Raw genomic sequence first — 23,735 nt, 5'->3', positions numbered from 1 at the left:
CACACACACACACACCCCTCCATGGGGGAGGCGGGAGCTACCCCGCCCCACACACACACACACACACCCCTCCATGGGGGAGGGGGGAAAGGCAATCAAAAACATTTCTTGCCCTATCCCCAACATGCATCCCAAAAGTGGTAGAGGAGGAGGCAAGTACTATCTCCCCTAAGCAAGTTCGCCTGCTGTAGTTAGGCATTTTTTGAAGTGGGTCTTATTTTCTAAGGTACCATGTTACTGATTGGAGTAAAGCTATCATGATTTGAAACCCTGTGGTTAGAAGTGACATGCTTGTGTTTTTATCGCTCGAGTGCTTAGAATCTGCCGCCTCTTAAAAAAAGGGGGGGGTGGAATTTGCGTATTACATATTATATTTGTATGTTTAGCACATTCCCTCCCAGTCTCCCCAAAATTGGATGAGTAATGAGATCTTTCTGTTGCTCTGGAGCAGGGTCTCCATTTAAAATTGATATGTGTAAGCATTCTTTTCACTGGACTTTGTTTGGGAATGGCAACTTCTTTAGTAAGGGTTGTCTAGTGTTGTCAACAGTGCAGTCCATCTGTAGGCCTTGGGCATAAAATACTCAAGCATGCATGGAACTTTTATGTGCATAAATAGTCCATTATGTGTGGGAATAATCACACGTTCAAAATTGAAGCATGTGTTTAGCAGTTTTAGTATTTGATGCCATAAACATTATTAATGTCAGATGCTGAGCGTTTACAGGACTGGGCCCAAATCTTGCTCTCTTAAGTCTTCAATAGCTTTAATTCATGAGAGAGGCTAGTAGGATATTGCTGTTATTTTACAGAGCATTTTACATATATGGGTTCACTCCTGCAACCGGTTGCACATGCCCAGCTCTCATTGACCATGACATTACTAGCTCTAATAGGTACATTTGCTTTTTCTGTTACTCTGATATGCAGTTTAGCCATGTGACAATGTATTACTATGAACTTGTTTATATTTTATAATGTTATTTAGGATACCATATGTGCACACTCCTGCATTCATATCCAGTCTTTGAAGCCAGCCGTATAAGACAAGTGATTGAAATCCAATATATAGTACTGTGATTGATTTTTATTAAAAGTGATGCACAAGTAAAATCTTTACACGGAAGATCAGACGAACCTTGGATTTCAGTTTCAGAGCTGTTTATTCCATCCTAGTTGTTCATCCTTAAGGGCCAAGCTAGTTCACAGAAAGTTTGTCAGTCACTACAAGAAAATGTAGACCTAGTTTTTGGAAAGTTGTTTTTCTTTCGCTTCAAAGCTGACAAATTTGTGGCTTTACCTGCAATACATGGTTATAATTAGGACTCCTTAAATTAGGTTTTAACCACTAAACAACAGCTTTAATACAAACAGGAGGAAATACTTTTTCACACAGTGCACAACTGACCTGTGGAAATCATTCCCAGGGGATGTTGTGATGGCCAACATATAACTGGCTTAGAAAAAAATGACTAGGTAAATTCATAGAGAATAATCTCATCCATAACTATTATCCAAGATGGTCAGAGATGTAATGCCATGCTTCGGGGCAGCTCTAAAGCTCTGATTTCCAGAAGCCAGGGTGGATCACTCCAAATGCCATGTTCTATATGCTCTCCCTGAAGCTCTGGTACTGACTACTGTTGAAGACAGGATACCTGGCTAGATGGACCATTGGTCTGATCCAGTATGGCCGTTCTTATATTCTTAAACATTAATAAAACACTCCTGATACCAAAAAAAAAAATAATGAAATCTGTGTTTATCCAATAAACTGTGGAAAAACATTGGAAATGCTTACTTGTATCTAAGACCGTGTCTACACGGAGCAGTAGTACAGATTATAGGGCTCAGATTTCTAAAGCATACTGACATTAGCTGGTCCATGTAGACCCTGCTGGTGTGTGCTAAAGGTTCCCTTGTGTGCTTTAACATGGTATTCACAAAAAGAACAGGAGTACTTGTGGCACCTTAGAGACTAACAAATTTATTTGAGCATAAGGTTTCGTGGGCTAAAACCCACTTCATCGGATGCATGCAGTGGAAAATACAGTAGGAGGGTGCATGCATCTGATGAAGTGGGTTTTAGCCCACAAAAGCTTATGCTCTAATAAATTTGTTAGTCTCTAAGGCTTGGTCTACACTACCCCCCCCAATTCGAACTAAGGTACGCAACTTCAGCTACGTGAATAACGTAGCTGAAGTCGAAGTACCTTAGTTCGAACTTACCTTGGTCCACACGCGGCAGGCAGGCTCCCCCGTCGACTCCGCGGTACTCCTCTCGCCGAGCTGGAGTACCGCAGTCGACGGCAAGCACTTCCGGGTTCGACTTATCGCGTCCAGACTAGACGCGATAAGTCGAACCCAGAACTTCGATTTCCAGCCGTCGAACTAGCTGGTAAGTGTAGCCAAGGCCTAAGGTGCCACAAGTACTCCTGTTCTTTTTGCGGATACAGACTAACACGGCTGCTACTCTGAAACTTAACATGGTATTGTTTGTACTACATTAAAGCACATTAGGAAACATTACACAGATTACTCATTACAGTGTATACAAAGAGCTCTCCCCCACCCCCCCCAAACTGATTGGACATATACATAAAACCCCAAAATTGCTAAAAATAACCACCCCCCCCAAATGAAATTAATAAACCCTAAAAAGTAGATGCTCTAGTTATAATGCTCTTAATTTTAATGGTTCATGAAAATAAAAATTGTTCTGTTTAAGAGTCTGACGTTGTGTTGTCTTTTTTGTCTTTCAGAGTTTGAGATATAATGTTAGCGGGCTGAAAACTTATCTACCAAAATGTCAAGTAAGTTTTTGTTTTGTTTTAATTTAACAAGTAAAGATCTGTTTCAGCAGCCTTTACTTATATGAATAATCCCATTGCTGTCACATGAGAAAGGGCTACTGGACCAAGCTCATTTTAAGAGGAATGTTACCATATACAGTAATTATAAGTGAACTACCAATCAGTTGGTACTAGATATTGCCACAGCTCAGAGCCAGGGCTGTGCACTGAGGATTTATTTGTGTCCAAACGATGAAAGAAACACACAAGCATCCTACCTGACAAGCTGCAGAATTGCTCTGTAGCCATTTCTCCAGTCTTAAGGCTGGAATAGTCTCTGCCATCTGGGTACGTCCTCCATAGTGGCAGAAGACCCATCCCATCATGCCTACCTCAGTGGCGTGCGTTGATCACCAATAGAGTTAGGCTTGGGGATTCATACTCCCTTACCATTTGTCCCCACAATTTTCCCCTCCGATGGGCAGGACCTTTCACACCAAGGGACAAGATTTGCTCCATCTTTAGTAAATATAAATTGTGTAAAATTGTAAGCAATTTGGGCTAAATTCTGCACTCAGTTACTCTTGTGCAACTTCTAAATGAAGTAGGAAAAGATATGCTCCCTCTATGCTTTTATTTAATGCCAGCTATATGCTACTGAAAGCCATGAATGAAACCACTTGGGGAGGGGATGATCTTCACAACTGAATGTAAAATTTAGCCTACAGTTGTTTCATCTTAAAGCATACTGTTACATGTCAAGCTCTACATTTCAAATCCATTTTCTTGCCTCTGAAGAAAATCTAGTGTGCTTTAATTTCCATGGTGGCTAGCACAGGTTTTTTTAATTCTCTTCCTACATTTCTCTCCACCCCAGTACATCTAAATAAAAGGTTAGTAATCTGACACTGGTGTTGCCTTTTTTAAAATGCATCCCTTCTTCTTTCATCCTTTTATTTTTATTTTGTCAATGTAGATTGTAAACTCTTTGGGACGGGGATCATAAGTTTCTTACCAAATTATTGTTGTGTGCCTAGTACACTTTTGGATACCATATGCATAATATATCTGAGTTGTCAGGAAGTTATGTATTTGTATTTGTTTTTGTCTTTTTAAACAGAAAGGCCATCCTATGCCCCACCTCCCACCCCTGCTCCCACAACCGTAAGTATAATGAATTTTCACATTAACACAAATCTAGTAGTCTGGCTTTTAAGACAATAATTTGGTAGTCACAGCTATCAATATTAAAATATTATGAATATAAAACTATTTGCACTGAACTGTTGAAATGACATTCAGCATTTAAATTAAATTGACCTCCGAATTTTAAAAAGTGGTGGGGAAACTGGGATAAGATTCACTCAATACTTAGGGCCAGATCCTTCAAACACTTAAATTTGTGTTTAACTTTACATTGAAGCCAATGGGACTACCTACATGAGTAAAGTTAAATACCGTGGTGAATGTTTCTAGGCTTTGGGCCTGATATCCATGTATCCATTGTAAATATTCCAATTCGATATAACCATAAACTAAGGGCTAAGTAGCATACTTAATTCTAAACTTTCTTGCCTCTAAAAGCTTAATGTCGGTCCAAGTTTTGAACATAATTTTTTGTACTTTTTACAGTGAATTTAAATGTGTATGTATAGTTTGTTTTCAGTGGCATTCACACAGTTATGTAGAATTATGCAAACTTTCATTTATATTGGGTCAGAATAATGGAACCCTCATGATGAAAATCTTACTACTCAAATGTATTGAAATCCGTGGCGTTTTGTAATGTGAGCATTGTGTGAATAAAGTTTCCTACATAGTATAAGGTAAGTGGTTCCTTTGCAAACAGAAGCAATCTGTTGAGGATTTACCTGGAAAATTTTATTATATGATATCCAATCTTTCTTGACATAATGTGGCCAGGAAAGCATCTGAAAATATGTTTATACTTCTATAACAACTTGCATCCGATGACAGGAACACTCTACAAATTTAAACATCACAATGCTTTGTGATTGGGGCGTGGGCGGGAGTATTACCCGCATTTTATAGAAGAGTAAACAGGCACAAGTGAAATGGCTTGCAAAAGAAAATGTCGATAGACTTTTTAATTATATTAGTGCTCCTAGGATCTACTTTTTTCCCAGTTCTGTAGACGGTGACTACAAAATAGGAAATATGTAATGTTTTTTTATTATTAAACCAAAGTCCACATTTAAAGAGGTTGGGGAGCAGGAAATATATATTTGATGTCAACAAAATTTGTAAACTTTCCCATATAAATTTGCGGGCTAAGACTATTTTTGCATTAGTGTGCCAGTTGGGTGACAGCTTGAGTCCAAAGTTTTATTTAAATTTTTTTTTTTTTTTTTTTTCCCTCTGCAAATACCTTACTTGGTTTTATATTAATGTTCAGATGTGACAGGCCCTGATCCTGCAATCAGTTCTGTGCATGCAGGTCCCTGCATATGTGTGGAACACCATTGATTTCAGTGGGGCTCTCCATGAATGCCATGTTTGTTTATTCATGTTCATTTTTAGATGTGCTACTTTCTTTAGTCAAATAAGCAAGTCTTTTAAAGAGTGATCTCAGATGTGCAATTAGCAATGTGTGATTTGATGAGATAACTACAAAAAATGTATCTAACATGTATATTCCATTGCAGCGGTTCTCCAGTTCTTTAATTCTGCAGACTACTTCATAAGGGAAAGATACCTCTATGGATCACCACCTCTTCCAGCCATCTAATCAAATCCCCTGGTACCCCCTGGTGCATAATTTCTAAAACATTTAATTTTGCAGGAATGGCTTCATACGCCATTGTTGGTCCACAGATTGCACTGTCCTGCTACTATCAGTATCAAGGGGTTTTTTTTTACGTTTTTGATCAATAGCCTGTGCTTCCATTGGTGCATATAATGAATGATGGCATTGGTGATTTCCACATAATCATGTGGACTGTAGTGCTTTGTATGTTAAATTCTTTTGTTTCGTTGGATACTAGATTCTTCCTGAATTGTTTGGCCACTTATGAAAAGTTTGCAAACTTTAACAGCCATAAGCAAGATGTATGGCACACTTATGTTAAAAGTTTGCACGCCTGATAATAAAACATCAGATGACAGTGGTAACACATTCAGCTAAAAATCCTGTTTCCTGAACAGGTTTCTATTGGAATACTTCACATGTTGAGAGGAAACCAACTGCTACACCTCATTTGCTTGTTTAAATTCTAGTTGTTTTTGCATGCCATATTGCAGATCATTTTCATTTCTGTGTTTTCCTCGTTTGAGCTCATTTCTCATTCGTGTTTTTGTCTCATTTGTTTCCATCAGCAAATGCCCAGCACACCAGGGTTTGTGGGATACAATCCATACAGCCATCTGGCCTACAACAACTACAGGCTGGGAGGGAACCCGGGCACCAACAGCCGGGTCACGGTAGGAGAATCAACTATTACATCATCCGGCAAACAACAGGAATTGACCAGAAATGGCTTTAGAGTTAGGTTCTTCTGAATCTTGGCTGCTGCCACTTTTATAAAGAGAGAAAATTAACTCTGATTTTTTCCCCCCATCTTCTCCCCTCTCCTACCTCTCCCCTTTCATTGTGAAGCCTTGTACTGGAGAATAAGCTTCTGTGTAATAGATGGAGAGAGATCTATTATTCCCATCTGAGATGGGGAAAGTCTTTCTTTTTGGAATTCCATGGCTTGAAGCCTCCATGATCACTGCATGTTTAAGGAAAGAACCTTAAGTATGGGTGTGGATTATATTTTCCTCTTGGAGGGAGGGAATTATAAATTTTATTGAGATTATAGGCATGAAACGAGAGGAAAGACAAGTTCCAAACTAGAAATTGTAACTGGTGATTACATCGCACGATTGTGCCATGTAAGGAACCCATGTTTCTATTTTCCATTCCCGTCTTACTTTGTATGGTTAGTATCAGATCTCCAGATTCAGCAGTGACCTCTCCAACCAAATGAGTGGTGTCGATAAAATATGAGGGAGCCTGCTTTCTGTCCTCTATGGCTGGATGAAATGTGGATGCTTTGTAGACCCTTTAAGGAATACTTGGCATAAAGTGAGAGGAAATGTACTGATATGGGGTACCTCTGAGCTTGAGTGAAGATGCAGAACACGATTCACATACAGGCAAGAAAGAAAATGAAACTTTTAAATGCACACTTTTCACCTAATATTAAATGTAAAAACTGTAGACATACAGTATTCTTTTAAATTATTAAAAATTAAAATCATTTTTATATTATGTAATTTCTTTCTGAGGGTATAAAATTTATCTACACAACTTCTAGCCTCTTCAGAATGTAATACACATAAGAATTTGTCAGTTAATCCATAGATGTTGCTGTTTAATTCAGTATATCTTTTTAAACTCCGTAAATTCAGCTTGTTTAATAAGGTGCCTAAAGAAAAGACCCCTTGCCCTGTAGTGAAGGTATGAGCTGGCGTTTGAACATAGTGTCTGAACTTACATTTATGTTACTGAATACATGAATAGGTTAGATTTGTCAGAATTTTCATTGTTTCTGTATGTCATAAGCATATACAGCTTTCTCTGCCATGCATATGTCAATATGTATGGTATCTTTAAATTCCTGTTAATTTAAAAGCATTAAACAGTTTCAGTTAATGTTTTTCAAATCCATCTCTGTGTGTATATATGTATACATTTGGTAATGCATACACCTCATATACATTATAACTCTATGCAAGTATGTATGCATTGTTTCATAGAACTTCATAAATGTAGTGAAACATAAAAATATCCAGATTAAAAATACTGAAAGCAAAAACACTGAACATTTAACCTTCTTGGCCATTTTCAAGTGTGGAACCGCAGTCCGCAATCCTGCTAATACTTATTTGAGTCTGATTAATTTTAGATATGAAAATAATCCCATGGAACTGCTCATGGGTGTTTGCAGGATTGGGACCTTTAGAATCTACAGCTGTTACAAACTATATGATGTCAGTTTACTATTCCAGGAGGAACAAACCTTGTCTTGTTATAAATGCACTGTTTTTAACTGAGATGGTGTGTAGATGGAAGAGAACAGAAGAATAAGTGGATGCTACAGCTTTCAATCAATAACAATTACTGTTTAGTGTCTTTTTTTTTTTTTTTTAAGTGCAGGCAACGTGCTTGGCATTGTACAAACCTAAAGGAAGACAAGGTCTCTCAAGGAGCTCACAATCTAATTTGGACAAGAACAATACAATTCGGACACAAATGATGCACAGGTTGAGGGATCAGTCTCATAGGGATTTTTTTTAATATTTGGATTGACTCCCAAGTTCCCATTGAAAGATTTCGTGGAAGAAGTGTATTTCTGAGACGGATTGAATGAAAGAATGTATAGATAATTTCCTGCTCTTTCATACTTTCTCCTTATCCTTTTCCCAGTAGTAATTTCTTTAGTTGTCAGAGCAGGTACCATAACAGTGATTCTCATCAAAATTGAGGAAAACAAACTGTTGGGACTGGTGAGCAGAAGCAAATTTGTAGACTCTCTTTTGGTTTTGAGAAAACTGTCCCCTTTTGGACTTTTATTGAGTAACCTTTTTCAAACTAATACTTGGACAAATACATTTGGGGTCGGGGGAGGGGGAATTTTGCAAATTATTATGAGGACCAGTTATAGTACCTGTACATGTATTTAATATACAAGAGTATTTATATTCCCAGACTACTGTGTATTGAAATTGCCTACTTTTCATGTTAAGAAATGGATTTATCCATTTTGTTTTTGTTTTTTTTATAGGCTTCCTCTGGTATTACAATTCCCAAACCCCCGAAGCCACCAGATAAGCCTCTGATGCCCTACATGAGGTACAGCAGGAAGGTGGGTACACAGTGTTTTGGATCTAGGTTGAATAAGTAGCATTAAAGGTTAAGTTTATGCCAACAGTTGATTAGTTATTTTAGTTCCAACTTCTAAACTCTGTTAAATTCTAACAACCTGCAGAGTTTACTCTATTCATAAAAGGAATTTTAAAACACAGTTGCTTTCCCCATCAGAGTAACACCAACAATGGTTTAACCATATGGTAGCCACCTTCTAGGAAAACAAAATTATCCCCCAAACAAAAGGTCAGCACCCTCTATTTTCCTGTGTGGCGTTTTGTTTTTTTATCTACAGGGTTAGGGGAGGGGAAATTAAGATTTTTCTTTGAAATGGTTATTAACTACCGTTGTCCCTGCTGTCAAGGATCCACGTATTGTCAGCACTTCCTCTGTATAGAAAGTGCTCATTGTGGCATAGTATGATGCTGTAGCTAGACTTGAAGAGTAGCAGTGGGAGAAATGTGTGGTCACCTACTAACCTGTAGCACTACTTCATTATTCTGTGAACTGTTTGAGAGGCAATGGGAAATTGAATATTGCGAAGAGTCTGGAATCTGATTCTGCATGGGAAGGGCGTGTGATCCAGTTTCAAGGAGTGGGTGAGCCAGAAGGAAATATACATGCCTTCCTGTTTCTGGTAAAGTGTTTTTACCAGCAACCTGAATTAAGCCAACAGCCCTCCCACCCTCATATCTGGTATTCCTAATCACACATAGCAAGTAATAACACTGACAGCTTGCTTTCTTTATATAAAGTTAAAACTGGGTTTTGATGGAATCAGAACTTGTTGGAATTGAAAGTGATCAATATGACTGAAAACTTCTTGAATACACGAAGGTCCAAGTTCTGATCTTAAAAGTTCAATGCACATTGTCATGTGTCTGAACATAAATGTTGCTTGATGTGTTTGCATGTTAATTTTTTCCCAGCGATACAGTGATGTGCATTTTGGAATAGAATTCACAGGTTTCAGGGCAAGATTCACAACTGAAGCTGGTGTCAATAAATCTGGCTGTTGCCAGTTTCAATAGATGACTGTACTACTGTCTTCCTGCCCCAAAAAGTAATCACTGGAGGTAGCCAGACTTTTACTTAATATAGCTTGGTTTTATAGTGATCTTTTCTTAGTATTCTTTCAGATGATACCATAAAACATTTAATTTGGAAGTGTTTGCATGTCAGTAGTAAAGCGCCAGCTGTTTCTGTTAAGGTCTGGGATCAAGTGAAGGCATCCAACCCTGACTTGAAGTTATGGGAAATTGGCAAGATCATTGGTGGGATGTGGCGAGATCTCACTGATGAGGAGAAACAAGAGTACTTGAATGAATATGAAGCAGAAAAGGTAAAGGGATGAAATCTTTAGTTATTAATGCTGATTCTTTCATCTTATGCCCCTGGCACCACTGTCATAGAAGAGTTAAGCTTGTTCCCCAGTGCAGCAAGATAGTTAAGCATGTGCCCAACTTTAAGCACATGAGTAGTCCCATTGAAGTTAATAGAGTATTCTCACGCTCTAAGTTAAGCATATGCTTAAGTACCTTCCTGAATTAGGGCCTTGTAACATTTCACAGTACATATAAATAGAAAATAACTTCTTAGGTCATCTAGTCCTTTCTAGGATTGTTCCCCACAATATGTCTTCCATCCTGTGGTGTTTGATGGTTTTTATTCTAGAAACTACCCTGAGAATCAAATTTCATCTTTCCTATATGGTGGCTTGTGTATGTCATTTACTAAGCTCTGTATATACTGATAAGCCTCTTGATCATAATCGTATGTCAACAAGGACTTCAGTTTTTAGACCCTACTCAAAATGAAATGTTTATATTGAATAGGAATTTTAACTGAGTGGACTTGATTTTTTCCACACCAAAATCCTCTTTCAAAACTGATTCTCTGTAGCTTCAGCTGGTCAGTTATGAATATGTGTGTAAGAATTGGTTTCCATGGTACAGCCTTGCAAAATTTTACTCTGCCAGAATGTTGTTTTTGTTGTTTTTTGATGGGCAAGTAAAATATCACTAGTTTTTCATTATTGATCATCATGGCAAAGGGCAATAATATATTTTCTGTCCGTGCTGATAGTTTAAGAGTTTTGCAAGGCCGCTACAGTCATAGATCTCCACAGCTATGTAGGACAATTACAAGCTGTTTGTTTGACATCTCTTGTGTTGTGTTTAAAATTGCAGCATCTGAGTTATAGGTCACCTGGTCAAAGAGATGCTTAGAACTGTTTTCATTCAAAATACCACCTTTCGATTTTTAAAGAACAGAAGCATTATTTTAAATAAGGGTTCTGCCATTTGAAGCAAAATCAAGGATTCCTACTTTTTAACTCAATAAAAAGGACTAATTTAGTAAAAGTTAAAGACACCTTTGGGTACATACAGCAGTATCGTACAGTGTAACTGACCTTTAATACAGAGCATCTCAAAACAAGTGAAAGACTGTACTCAAAAAAAGTAGCTATCAATGGTTTGCTGTCAGACTGGGAGGGTGTATCCATACCAGGGGTCAGTCCTGGGTCCGGAACTATTAAATATTTTCATTAATGACTTGAATAATGGAGTGGAGTGGAAAGTATGCCTAAGTATTTGCAGATGACACCCAGCTGGGAAGGGTTGCAAGTACTTTGGAGGACAGGAAAGGACTTCAAAACAACTTTGACAAATTGGAGAACTGAATTCGACCAAGATAAGTGCAAAGTACTACACTTAGGAAAGAAAAATCAAATGCACAACTGCAAAATGGGAATAAATAGCTAGGCGGTAGTACTGCAGACTATTATGTGGGATTATAGTAGTTCACAAATTGCATATGAGTCAACAATGTGATGCAATTGCAAAAAAGGATATCATTCTGGGGTGTATTAAGAGGAGTGTTATATGTAAAACCTGGGAGGCGATTGTCTCACACTACTTGGGACTGGTGAGGCCTCAGCTGGAGTACTGTGTCGAATTCTAGACACCGCTCTTTAGGAAAGATGTGCACAAATTGAAGAGAGTCCAAAGGAGAGCAATGAAAACAATAAAAGGTTTAGAAAACCTGACCTACGAGAGAGGTTAAATGGGCTGGACATGTTTAGTCTTGAAAACAGAAGACTAGGGAGGGGAGAGGCTTATAAATTTCCAAATATACTAAGGGTAGTTAGAGGACTGTGATCAATTGTTCTCCCACGTCCACTGAATGTAGGACAAGTAGTAATGGGCTTAATCTGCAGCAAGAGAGACTTATCAAGAAAAACTTTCTATCTAACCTAACTAAGCTCTGGAATAGGTTTGCAAGGAAAATTGTGGAATCCCCATCATTGGAGATTTTTAAGAACAAACACCTGTCGGGGTAGCCTAGATTTACTTGATCCTGCCTCGGTGCAGGGGGCTGGACTTGATGACTTCCCTTCCAGCCCTACATTTCTGTGGTTCTGTGAAAATGTTTATTTTGAGTTTCTAAAGCAAGGTTTAAAAGTGAGATTTAAAGAAGTGGTTGAAATGGTCAGTAGATCAATGCAGGCAGGTGGAGTGATACAATTCTGCTACCTGAAGTGAGAAAATAGACTGTCTGGATCACCCCTAGCCACGTGTAGGGAAGGACTGAAGAACACAATAAAAGAAGGAAAAGTGGGATTTTTAATACATGATGATGGGATTGACAAAAATAAAAAATGGTTCTGTCCTGTCCTGGAGGAAATGATAAGCAGGCTCTGAGATAAGAGGTATTGGGGGGAGGGAGGAGAGGACATCAGGATCAAGGTTAACTCTCAGGATTTTTTAGATGTGTAAAGTAGTTGAAAGTGATAGAATTGGAAACATGGGATGTCTCTACAGTAGTTATAGACAAAACAAAGAATTGCTTGCAAGCTTTAATCTTTAATCATAGCAGTGAGGATAGCATTAGACTTCCCAGAATTAAATTCTTCTTGACTCTTGTGTGTAGGTGCCCCACCACCACACAGATTAGTAGTGCACCATAAATCAAGAGCAATATGAAAGAGGTTTGTGTAATTCTTTCTCAGGAATCTGGCTGGTGGGTCTTGCCCACATGCTTAGAGTCTAAGTGATCGCTATATTTGGGGTTGGGAATGAATTTTCCTCTAGATCAGATTGTCAGAGACTCTGGGATTTTTTGCCTTCCTCTGTAGCATGGGTTGCTTGCTGATTTAAATTAGATTAAATGATGGATTCTCTGTAACTTGAAGTCTTTGAATCAAGATCTGAGGACTTCAGTAACTCAGCCAAAGGCTCTGAGTCTATTGCAGGAGTGCAAGGGGGAGGTTCCATGGCCTTTGATGTGCAAGAGATCAACTAGATGATTACAATGGTCCCTTCTGGTCTTAGTCTCTGAGTGCATGTACCTAAAAGAGAAATGCGGTAGAAAGGGAGGCAAATCGTTTATACCAAATTGTCCTTTTGGATATTTGGCCAATGTCAATAAGCAAAACAGGGCTGCCAGGGTACAATAGATAGTTTTTATTTCAATAAAACAGTATCCGTCAAATTTCAGATAGAGTACAATGAATCCATGAAGGCCTACCATAACTCGCCAGCTTACCTTGCCTACATCAACGCAAAGAGTCGGGCTGAGGCTGCGTTAGAGGAAGAAAGCCGACAAAGGCAATCACGCATGGAGAAAGGTGAACCTTATATGAGCATCCAGCCAGCAGAAGACCCAGATGGTAAGCAGAAAGGAGATTTGTATACACTTTTGGTGAGGTATATTTTTACCTTAGGACATAAAATCTAGAGTAAGTTTCAGGCAGCTGTTTTGTTTATTCCTTTGGTATTAAAAACTGTTAATATTTCACTGACTTACTCCTGGACTATAATGGGAAACACTCGCACACCATGTAACAAAGAAAATACTAAATGTGTAACTTTAGTACTAAACTTTCAGAATCATCTTACCTCAAACTACAAGTTAAGGTGACACAACTGTTCTTCTTAACCTTAAGACTGAATTGACCACCAGCAGCCAGGCTACTCTTAAAACGTTCTTGTAAACGTTGTGGGTTGCACCCCTGTTAAAAATATTTTCAAAATACCTGTTTCAGACTTGACAAGTTGATGGTTATTTGTGATTTAGGCTACAATTTTGCTAAAAATTTCCATTCTAAATTGCCCAGCAGAGATGCAGGGGTTAAAAAATGTAGCTTTCACTACAGCAACATACACAAGACTGGGAGCAAGCTCATGCTGCAGTTACTGTCCCAGTCTGATCATTGTAACCTTGTGCACGGGGTTGCAGTGCCACTCAGGTTTTGTCCCATTTGCCTCTCCGTAAATGGAAATGGAGGAGCTGATGGGTCAAATTTGATTGGCTTTGCAATCTAGCATATGAACCAGGTGGCAACACTTGATTTGGGGGCCTAATCGTATGTATTTTTACAGCCATTTCTAAGATTTAACTGACTTTTTATTCAAATTCACATTTTCTGTGATCTCAGTGACAAAATCCATAGACCTATTTGTAGTCTGTGTAGTACTTTATACTTCATAGGGCTCCCTCCGTCCTACTTGAATGAAATGTTGTACTTTAATAATAGTTGCAGCAGGTAGTTCTGGCAGACTCTATTTAATTGTTGTCTTTCGACTTATTCCATATGGCGATTGAACACACCTAAGCAGCTGAACTTAAAAAGGCTTCTGTCAACTTCTCAACACACAGTGCAACTTAATGAAGAAACTGTCAAAACATTTTCTCTAATTGAAAGGAAATACCACTTTGGCATCCATATCTAACCCACTGAGAAAAGTCACACAAAGATATTGTCAATTTCAGTTTTTAAAATGATGCTAAAAGGCTGACTGTTGAAATCTGAGGATGAAAAATGCAGCCAGGCAATGACACCTCCTCTTCTCCCTCCTCACCCCCAAACAAGCACAGCCATGAGATAATTCCCATGGTAAATAGCACTTTCCGCTGTGTGCAGTATAAGCTGTGTAAAACACATGAATGTGCCTGGGATTTTTTAGCAATTGGCATTTCACAGCCTACTGTTCAACTTGATTATACCTCGGTCAAATTCAACTCAGATATAACCAGGGGCCACTCCCACTGAAGTGGGTTATACTTGTTTGTTAAGTGTGAACTTGGTCCACCATTTGACAGCATAGAAAGGGACTTGCAATCTCATGCTGAAATCACATATTGACGATTGTAGTTTTCTAATGGTAGAAGGCTCTTTAGTCTAGAAGATGAAGCTATAACAAGATCCAGTGGTTGGAAGCTGAAGCTAGACAAATTCAGAGTAGGAATTAAGCACTTTTTAAATTTTTTTAACAGCAAGGGTAGTAAAACAATAGAGAATCGACCACATACAAATTTCAGTCAGTTGAAGTCTAAATCAGGATTGGATGGCTTTCTAAAAGATGTGTTCTGGTGCAAAAACCAGACGTTATGGGCTTCTTTCAGGAATCACTTGGTGCAATTCTGGGTCTGATGATTATAAAGGTCCCTGTTGGCCTGAAAATCGCGGAAATAACTCTTTGCCACATTTCCTACTATTTTCCACTTTATTTTTATTTTCAATTAATCTAATACTTTATACGTCCCAAATGTGAAACTGTTTTTTTCTCTCTCTTCCAGAAAAGCAATATTCAGTCTGACGAGTTTCAATCAAAATTGGCCTTCTCAATAATACTTTCTGGCATAACAGAATTTATTTTTAATGTTTTCCCCTCCAGTTTTGTGAAGAGTGGAGCAACAATCTCCACATGTATCCCATAACTGGGAAAGTTGTGTAACATAAACAGAACTTAGACATTTCAAGGAGATGGGGAAAGATTTTTCAGTGATGACAGTGAAGATAGAAAATGAAAGCATAGGAGGACTATCATCCTTTAAAGCTTAGGAACCTCTTTGATATTACAGTGATGGGACTATTGAAACCACGACGGGCATGTTGTCATGAAAACTTAGTTTGTGGCAAGCTGGAGTGGGAATGTTGCTCAGCTAGCCTGCAGTCTTAACTGTCCTTGTGGAGGCTGCTGAGACACATTAGCAGTTTGTTCATGTGCTTTGAGCTAATCCATTTTGAAACAGGAATAGATCATAGTGCATTAATGAATTGATAATGCGCATCAGCTGTTTCCAAACAGACATCAGACTGTGGCAAGCTAGTGCAGGATAGACTGACCCATTTGTTTGCCCTGAACTAAACATTCCTGTAGAGAAATCCTAAAATAAGAGAGAACCAGCTTAATAATCTTGGAGATTTTTTTTTTTTTCTGGTGTGTTCTCAAAATGTTGTTCTGCTTTTTAAAGTGAATATCTAGTACGTTCAGTAATATTTGGTTAATACAACAGTTTCACAAACCGGGCCGGCTCCAGGGTTTTGGCCGCCCCAAGCAGCCCAAAAAAAAAAAAAAAGCCGCGATCGCGATCTGTGGCAGCAATTCGGTGGGAGGTCCTTCGCTCCGAGGTGGAGTGAGGGACCGTCCGCCAAATTGCCGCCAAATACCTGGACATGCCGCCCCTCTCTGGAGCGGCCGCCCCAAGCACCTGCTTGACAAGCTGGTGCCTGGAGCTGGCCCTGTTCACAAATAGTTACATGTAATCCTCAGAATAACATCTGCCTAAACTCCTATTTTGCCACATAGCTAAAGCTCCATTTTAATTAAGGAAAAAATTTCTTTGGTCTGTCATATACCTTTTGGGGTAGCTCTTCTACAAACGTATCAAAAAAAAGGCAGTTCGTCATAGGCTTGAGACCAAACCTTTCTCTGGTATTTTCTTCTCCTCCCTCAAGAAGGTTGTAGGAGACTAGCACTTGACATTTGTTAACCTATAACTTTCTTCTAATGCATGTTTATCTCAATTTTTTTTTTTTTTCCAGCAAGTGATTTTTGCTAATTAATTGCTTGGCTTCTGTGAACAAACTTAGAGTAGGTTTTGTTAGTGCGGCTTTTTTACAATAGGGCCTGAGTGGCAGAGCGTCTGCCATTTCTGTTTACTTCAGTTGGTGCTGCAGGTGCTCAGCCCTTTAGGTTTGAGGCACAAAGTTTACTTTCGTTGAACTCTCGTCTGTTTTAATGAGGAATTTATTGTAGTGAGCACCAGAAATTGTGAAGTTTCATTATCAGAGTTTGAATAATCAGTGTGTTTATCTCTCTTGTTCTTAACAAATTAAAAGTAGTGCGTTGGCATAGGCACTGATAATTGCTGTTTAAAGAGAATAGATCAGTTTGTAGCCATGTGTGGGATCTGGCTAAAATCATAGCTCCCATGCTCTGCTGTCTCCCAGCCCATAAAATACTGTCTCTCCAAATTGAGTTTGTTTGATTATTTTACTGCTCTGTAATTCTAGTATTTTTGTACATAAACTTATTCATGGTGTCATGGCAGCAGTTTTGTTCCTGGTTGAATTGAAAACTGCCATGTATTTTAAGGATACATTTTAATGAGACTTGCCGCTTGACTTGTCTAATTTGTTAAATTGTTGTTTCAGATTATGATGATGGATTTTCTATGAAGCACACAGCTACAGCCCGCTTCCAAAGGAACCACCGTCTGATTAGTGAGATACTGAGTGAAAGTGTGGTACCAGACGTCCGCTCCGTTGTCACTACAGCTAGAATGCAAGTTCTCAAACGTCAAGTTCAGTCCTTAATGGTTCATCAGGTAAATATTTCAGAGTGGTAGCTGTGTTAGTCTGTATTGGCAAAAAGAACAAGGAGTACTTGTGGCACCTTAGACTAACAAATGTATTTGGGCATAAGCTTTCGTGAGCTAAAACTCATGCATCCGACGAAGTGAGTTTTAGCCCACGAAAGCTTATGCCCAAATACATTTGTTAGTCTCTAAGGTGTCACAAGTACTCTGCATCAGGTAAATATTAATTACCTAAAACTTATTAAATATAATGGTTCTGGGCTGTACTCCAAGTTTAAAATAATTTGGATCATCTACATGAATGTACTTGTTAAAGTGTCAGTACTCTTCATGCCCCAGATAACTAACCTCTCCCTGGCTTTTTGGGAGGAGCAAGGGATAAGTCCAAACTTCTGTGATTCCCATGCATCATACAAAATTGTGACATTGTATCTATGAAAGGATATAATGCAGTGATTTAAGAGGTGTCGATTAACCTCTTACTTATACATCATGTCACAGTCCTCTGCAGTTATATATCCCTTCAACATGTAAAGAAAAGCTTTTGATTTAAAGGTATTGGTGCAGTTATGACTTTCAATAGCTTGTTACCTATAGCTATGTATTTGTTAGTGGCCCTCTTTTTAATGTGGTCAATCTCCCCCTTTTTAACATTTGTAACTGAAAATTAAAAGCATAAGTGAGTATCTAATAACTCACATTTAAGACACATTTCAGTTAACTTCAACAGATTCCTGTGTGTGTATACCAATTGAAAAGAAACGGCTGATTGATATATATTGTACGTGTATGTATATACATAACCCTTGGGCAAATTAGGCAGAGACAAGAAAGAGTGAAGATTTCTTTTTAAATAGCAAAAGAAAGGGGAAAATGTGTTGCATCCGATTTCCTTCTCCCATTTTAACCTCCATTTGTATTGTACTACCGCATATAATGCGCTAGGCACTGTCTATGTATAGAAATACATAGATTGCAAGCTCTTCAGGTCAAGCACCTATCATCTTATGCCTAGAACTCCTTAGGGCACAATATAATTCATCCAATTTCTTTATGGTTTCTTATTACTACGACTTGGGGGTGGGGGACTTCCCTCATTTGCACATTTGAGCTGTTGAGCATCAAATCAGGAAAGTCAGATTCCATCATAAGGGTGAGATGGATATAAAAAAATTGATCTACATTGTTTGTATGCATCAAAGCATTTTATCCAGTATTTGGTATATTTGAGTATTAAGTTTCATAACTCAGTTACTTTCATTTTTAGCGAAAACTGGAAGCCGAGCTCCTGCAAATAGAAGAGCGCCACCAGGAAAAGAAGAGGAAGTTCTTGGAAAGCACAGAATCCTTTAACAATGAACTGAAGAGGGTACAGCTTTAAAATGTTCTCTCTCCTTCTAGGATACTACTTGTTGCACATTATTCAAAAAGAGTCCTGCCCAGCTTCTGTCTAGCTCTATATTTAAAAGAGGGTTCATGTTCTAGAATATCTTTTTGTGGTGCCCCAGAGCTATAGAATGCAGCGAGTCTTGGCCAGAGGGCTTCCATGTCCCTTGGTGATTCTAGGCTTCTGCAATGGCCCACCGGGGTTATTGGCAGCCAGCATAATTAAAAGCAGCCTTCAGACTGATCTAATTGAAGCCAAGGAGATCAGCACTGTGCTCCCAAGGTCAAGAGATGGCAAAGATGGTTTAAAGCCACCTTTGCGTGCACTCTTCTCAAATGCACTGTGTATTCCTTGAATAGAGCTGAGACTCAAGGCCTACATTGATTTTCCGTTCTTGCTGCATAGTCTTATCCCAGATCTCGGAGAGAACTGATCTTCTATAGCTGCGGGAGCTCTCCATTTTACATTCTTAAATTTAACAAACCAAGGTGCAAACATTGTCCCATGCAGCACTACTAAACTCCGAATGAGGTTTTCCTCTGTGTTATGTTCCAAAATGCATTCTTAATGCACAAGATACCTGCTTTGCCTGACACCAAAATGCCAAACATAGAGAGCAAAGTACTGGATTAATAAAAGGACTTTTCTCTTGTGATTGCTAGTTATGCAGTTTGAAGGTGGAGGTGGACATGGAAAAAATAGCAGCTGAAATTGCTCAGGCTGAGGAACAGGCCCGCAAGAGGCAAGAGGAAAGGGAAAAGGAAGCCGTGGAACAAGCTGAACGCACTCAGACCAATGCAGCACCTGAGGCAGAGCAAGCCGTTAACAAGGCGGAGGAGAAGAAGGAAGAAGAGAGCGCTCCCATGGAGACCGGTAACTGCACGTGAAGGCTGGCTTCAGGATTCTCTGACCTCAATAGAACAAGCAGGAAGGGCCATAACCAAAGTTTAGGCTTTTTTCACCTTTAAAAAACCTCAATTTTGAAAAGGGGAAAAAGAATAGCAACAAACACAGTCTATTGTGCAGGATGTCTGGTGCACCCAGCAGAAGAGGTTTGATTTCCAAACCTTCCCTAAATCTCACCTTATCTTTCAGTCATTAATGTAGATTGAAACAAACCAGGACATTTTCACTGCACCAGGGAAGGAGGAGAGGGAGCTCTCCCTCTGCTTTTAGCAGACATGGGAAAGCTGCACTTCCCTGGCTGTGCCTGTCTACTTTAACCTTTGCTTACCTCCCCCACTGTCAGATTTCCTTTCCAAACCAAAAGTGGTGGCACTAGTGGAAGAATTAGATCTTGTAAGCATGACTGCATCATTTTGAACCACAGCTTGTTGTCATAACAGTTGGGGTAGGTGAGTGTGGTAGGGAAGTTGGAGTTCTATTGCTCAATTTTCTTTTTTTATTTGTGGCTAGCCTTCTTCTTAGGGTTAGAGGCTGCAGGGTACTTCTAAGAAGTAGTGTGGAAGGTACCTTGTATATTCATGCATGTTTTATGGGATTTTTTTCCAGAGCAGTAACTACTAAAAATTTCTAAACAATGTAAATTATTGATATCAAATAGAAATGTCAGTGATATCTTTGATACTTTCTCCCCCGTAGCTTTCTAGCTCCTAAAATGTATTTGCATTGCCAACTATACTGGTGTAAATGACACTGAGAAATGTCTTCTTCCAGAGGAGGCTCACCCAGAAGAAACTACAGAGAACCAGCAGAACGGTGAAGAAGGAACATCCACACCAGAAGATAAGGAGAGTGGCCAGGAAGGGGTTGACAGTACTGCAGAGGAAGGAACTAGTGATAGTAACACTGGTTCAGAGAGCAATAGCGCAACAGTTGAGGAGCCTCCAGCAGACCCTGTCCCCGAGGATAGTGAGAAGAAAGAATAAATATTGGTTTATTCCATGTCTCTTCTTAACAAGTATTGTTTTGAGTTTAAAATGTGCTGTGCTCTTTTTTTATCTTCCTTGTCCAGATCATTTGTCACCAAAGGATACTGGGCATTAACTACTCGATTATCCTAATGTATCAATACCAGCATGGCCAACCTAAAGGGGCCTTTAGGGGTGAGGAATGTCTTAATAGTAACCTACAAAGGAAAAGACAGTATTTGTGTCCTTAACCATTGCTCTATGATATATAGAAAGATAGTATCCTTCATGGGCTGGGTTTTCTCTCTCTCTCCTCCCCCTTCCCCCCCACCCCCCAAGTTAATGATTTTTACATAAGAAATATCAGGTAACTACTCTGTCCTAACTAGGAATTCCTTCAATGACTGGTGTGGCATCCCCTCCCATTCAGCTGACGATTGGGTAAAGTACAGATTGGGTTTGACCTTTTGTGAGGGTCACCAAACCATTCCAGTTCTCTGCCTTAGCCTCAGGTGTTTTCCTCCAAATCCATCATCTTGGTTATCATAAGGGAGTACTAAATATGTACCCAGGGAGTTGATAACTCAATCCTGGATGCTAATGAAGTTGCATTGAATTGGCTGTTGGGGAAACTTTTGTTTGAAGCATTTGTGCTCACTTCTATACAATAAACACTGGTTGGCATTAACATTTTTAGATGTTCTAGTGCAGTCTGCATTGGTGTCAACCAAGAAACTCCACTGGTTCCAGGCCATAATAGCGAGATCAGACCTCTTATTGCATAAGCCCCTCCACGGTTTGTTTTGTTTTTGCTTTGTTTCTCTCTCTCAAACTAAAAACTAACTTAAATTCCTCTGGCTAAAATAATGGATTTGTCTTTCAGGTAGTTGTCATGTTGTTATCCATATGCCAGGAAAAGAGCATGAAGTGTTAGAAGGGATAAAAGCGCAGCAGCATGGCATGTATTGCCACTTTGCTTTGCTTTTATAGCTGCCTCCCTTTTTTGCCAAGTGCAGTATCTCCAGTAAGTGCCAAGTCCTTCAGCCTTTGCTCACTGAAAACTTGCCTTTAAATCTACGAAGAGCTTTCCTCAATAAGGGCTGCAGGACTTGGTCCTAATTCTTCTGTGTGGTCTCTGCGCTCTCTTGTACAGTAACTGTTTCACAAGAGAGAAAAGGCAGGTTGTTCTTGTATGCTCTGAAGTCTCATGTGCACGTTTCCATCAGAAGCTCCATCTGCTTCCAATGCTATTACTGTGGTTATGGTATGCCTCAGGGCTGTTTTATGTAATGTGGGATTCGTATCCGCATCAGTCCTTGTTCATCTATGCTCTTTGATCCCTTTGTTCAATACAAACGATTTTATTCAAAGGTGTGGTAAAATATAAAGCAAGGGAATACTTAAACAGCATATTTCTTGCCCTCCCATGCTGACTCTGTTGTAAACGCAGAACAAACAGTAACAAATAGACACCTCCCTTGACATGAGCTTTCAAAATCTCTAGCAGTTTCAAAACATGAAAATTCTGTTGTCCCCCACCCCAAACAACCACCCCTTCCAAACAAAATGCTCCTTACCTTTTGATAAAATTAAGGCAGACACCAGACATTTCATGACTTTTTCCAGCTAAGAGACCACATGATGCATTTGCTTCATGTAAACTCTAGTATGTTTTTACTGAATAGTAGTATTTCTGATAGTGTGTTCTCTTTAAAAACAAAATAAAACCCTTTTGGTCTTTTTTTTAAAATGTTCTAAACATAATAAAATGGAACGTGTTTTTTAAAAAAAATCTGCATCGGTCTGTGTTATCTGTCTATGAAGACATTGACTATACAAAGACCTCCTCTTCCCCCCCTCCCATCCCCCCCCAGCACGTCTCCCTTTTAAATCAGAGATGAGGTAAAATTTCAAGTCCACTATACACAGGCCTCATTTCTGTAGTATATTAAATACAAAAAGTTATTCTGCAATAATACTTGTTTTTGAGTGGGTTTGGGTTTTTGTATTTGCTCTTGTCCTAAGAGCTTACATGCCAGATATCTCTGAAAAGAATTCTGATCGTGTCTTTCAATTTAAACCACTGAACACACAAGATTTGAAATGGAAATGCCATAAGGAGCAGCTGACTTGTGACCTTTTTGCATATAAACATTTAACTCTCCTTGACTGATTTGAAATAATAATTTAAATGTTGTTAGAACCAAGTGAAATTTCCACAACATATTTTAGATTGGACTAAAAGCAATAATTGGTTTGCAAGAGATGAAGTACCAACTGTGTAATCTGAGTATTTTAACATCCTACCCTAAATTCTGCCATGAATCACTGCTGTGCAGCCCCCTTGACATCAGAGGATTTTACAAACATTAAGGAAGGCTGGACTTGGCCTTTGGGTTCCCACAGGCAAATTGTCACTTGCTCATATATTGCAATACTTTCTTTTAAATTGTGCATTTGCAGTGTATATATGCAAAATGCACTATGGGCATATCATTTCCTCTTGCTGTACATACTTGTTAGATTCATGTACACACTGTCCAGGAGGAGAACTGAATATGTAAGATGCTATTTCTTAACCTCTTGACAGTTGGTGCTGAGTAGAGGCTTTTGCTGTACTGCCTTCAGTAATTTTTAGAACATGTGAGTTCTCGTGTGAAACAGCAGTGGGACTTGGCATCTAGCGTATTGCTTTAAGTCCTTATTGTGGAAATTATACTAACATCCCCCCCACACACACACACGCTCACAAGTTTCACCGAGCCTCAGCATGCATATGCTTTGTCTTGTTTTACCCTTTGGGCAAATCTTGTTGGAATAATAACACATTTTCAAAACATTGGCTTATTGAGGCAGAGAAGAATACACGTGTTTTATAATCATGCCAGTGACAAGTGAATATTGCTAGCACACCAGGAATGATTATTAACCAGTTACTACAGCTAATTTAACTTCAGATGCTTGTTAAAATGTACATACCTATCTTTTTAATTAGTACTGCAGATTAAATAGCATAAAATACAAGGATCAAAATACTGTTGGAAGTAAGGAGGGATGGTAGTGAATGGATCTTTAGTAGTTTTGCACAGATAAAATGGCAAACTATTCAAGTGGCTCATTTAATTCTCTAAAAGGATTATCTATAGTTGTGATTTTGGCATGTGTCCTGAGGAGAAAAGTGCTTATTGATGGGGGCGGGGAACTCC

General features: G+C 39.0%; 1 protein-coding gene across 3 annotated transcripts in view; it reads left to right on the top strand.

Moving 5' to 3' along the window:
- SMARCE1 (SWI/SNF related, matrix associated, actin dependent regulator of chromatin, subfamily e, member 1) overlaps window positions 1–22,335 on the top strand; it is a 27,831-nt gene extending 5,496 nt beyond the window's left edge. For 2 of the 3 annotated variants that reach the window (XM_034755782.1, XM_034755781.1), the window contains exons 2-11: window positions 2,763–2,813; window positions 3,913–3,956; window positions 6,129–6,296; window positions 8,582–8,662; window positions 9,875–10,006; window positions 13,165–13,336; window positions 17,108–17,280; window positions 18,539–18,640; window positions 19,321–19,531; window positions 20,336–22,335. In XM_034755782.1, coding sequence (XP_034611673.1) covers window positions 2,807–2,813; window positions 3,913–3,956; window positions 6,129–6,296; window positions 8,582–8,662; window positions 9,875–10,006; window positions 13,165–13,336; window positions 17,108–17,280; window positions 18,539–18,640; window positions 19,321–19,531; window positions 20,336–20,547 — 1,302 coding nt within the window. In that variant the 5' untranslated portion in view covers window positions 2,763–2,806 and the 3' untranslated portion in view covers window positions 20,548–22,335. The remainder of the gene's footprint in view (window positions 1–2,762; window positions 2,814–3,912; window positions 3,957–6,128; window positions 6,297–8,581; window positions 8,663–9,874; window positions 10,007–13,164; window positions 13,337–17,107; window positions 17,281–18,538; window positions 18,641–19,320; window positions 19,532–20,335) is intronic. The other variant, XM_034755784.1, reaches the window with a different exon arrangement.
- The last annotated feature ends 1,400 nt before the right edge of the window (window positions 22,336–23,735 follow it).

Source organism: Trachemys scripta, chromosome 23 (genome assembly GCF_013100865.1).
Source record: "Trachemys scripta elegans isolate TJP31775 chromosome 23, CAS_Tse_1.0, whole genome shotgun sequence".
Classification (NCBI taxonomy): domain Eukaryota; kingdom Metazoa; phylum Chordata; order Testudines; family Emydidae; genus Trachemys; species Trachemys scripta.
The sequence above is the reverse complement of the archived record's forward strand: the minus strand, read 5'-3'. Positions and strand labels throughout refer to the sequence as shown.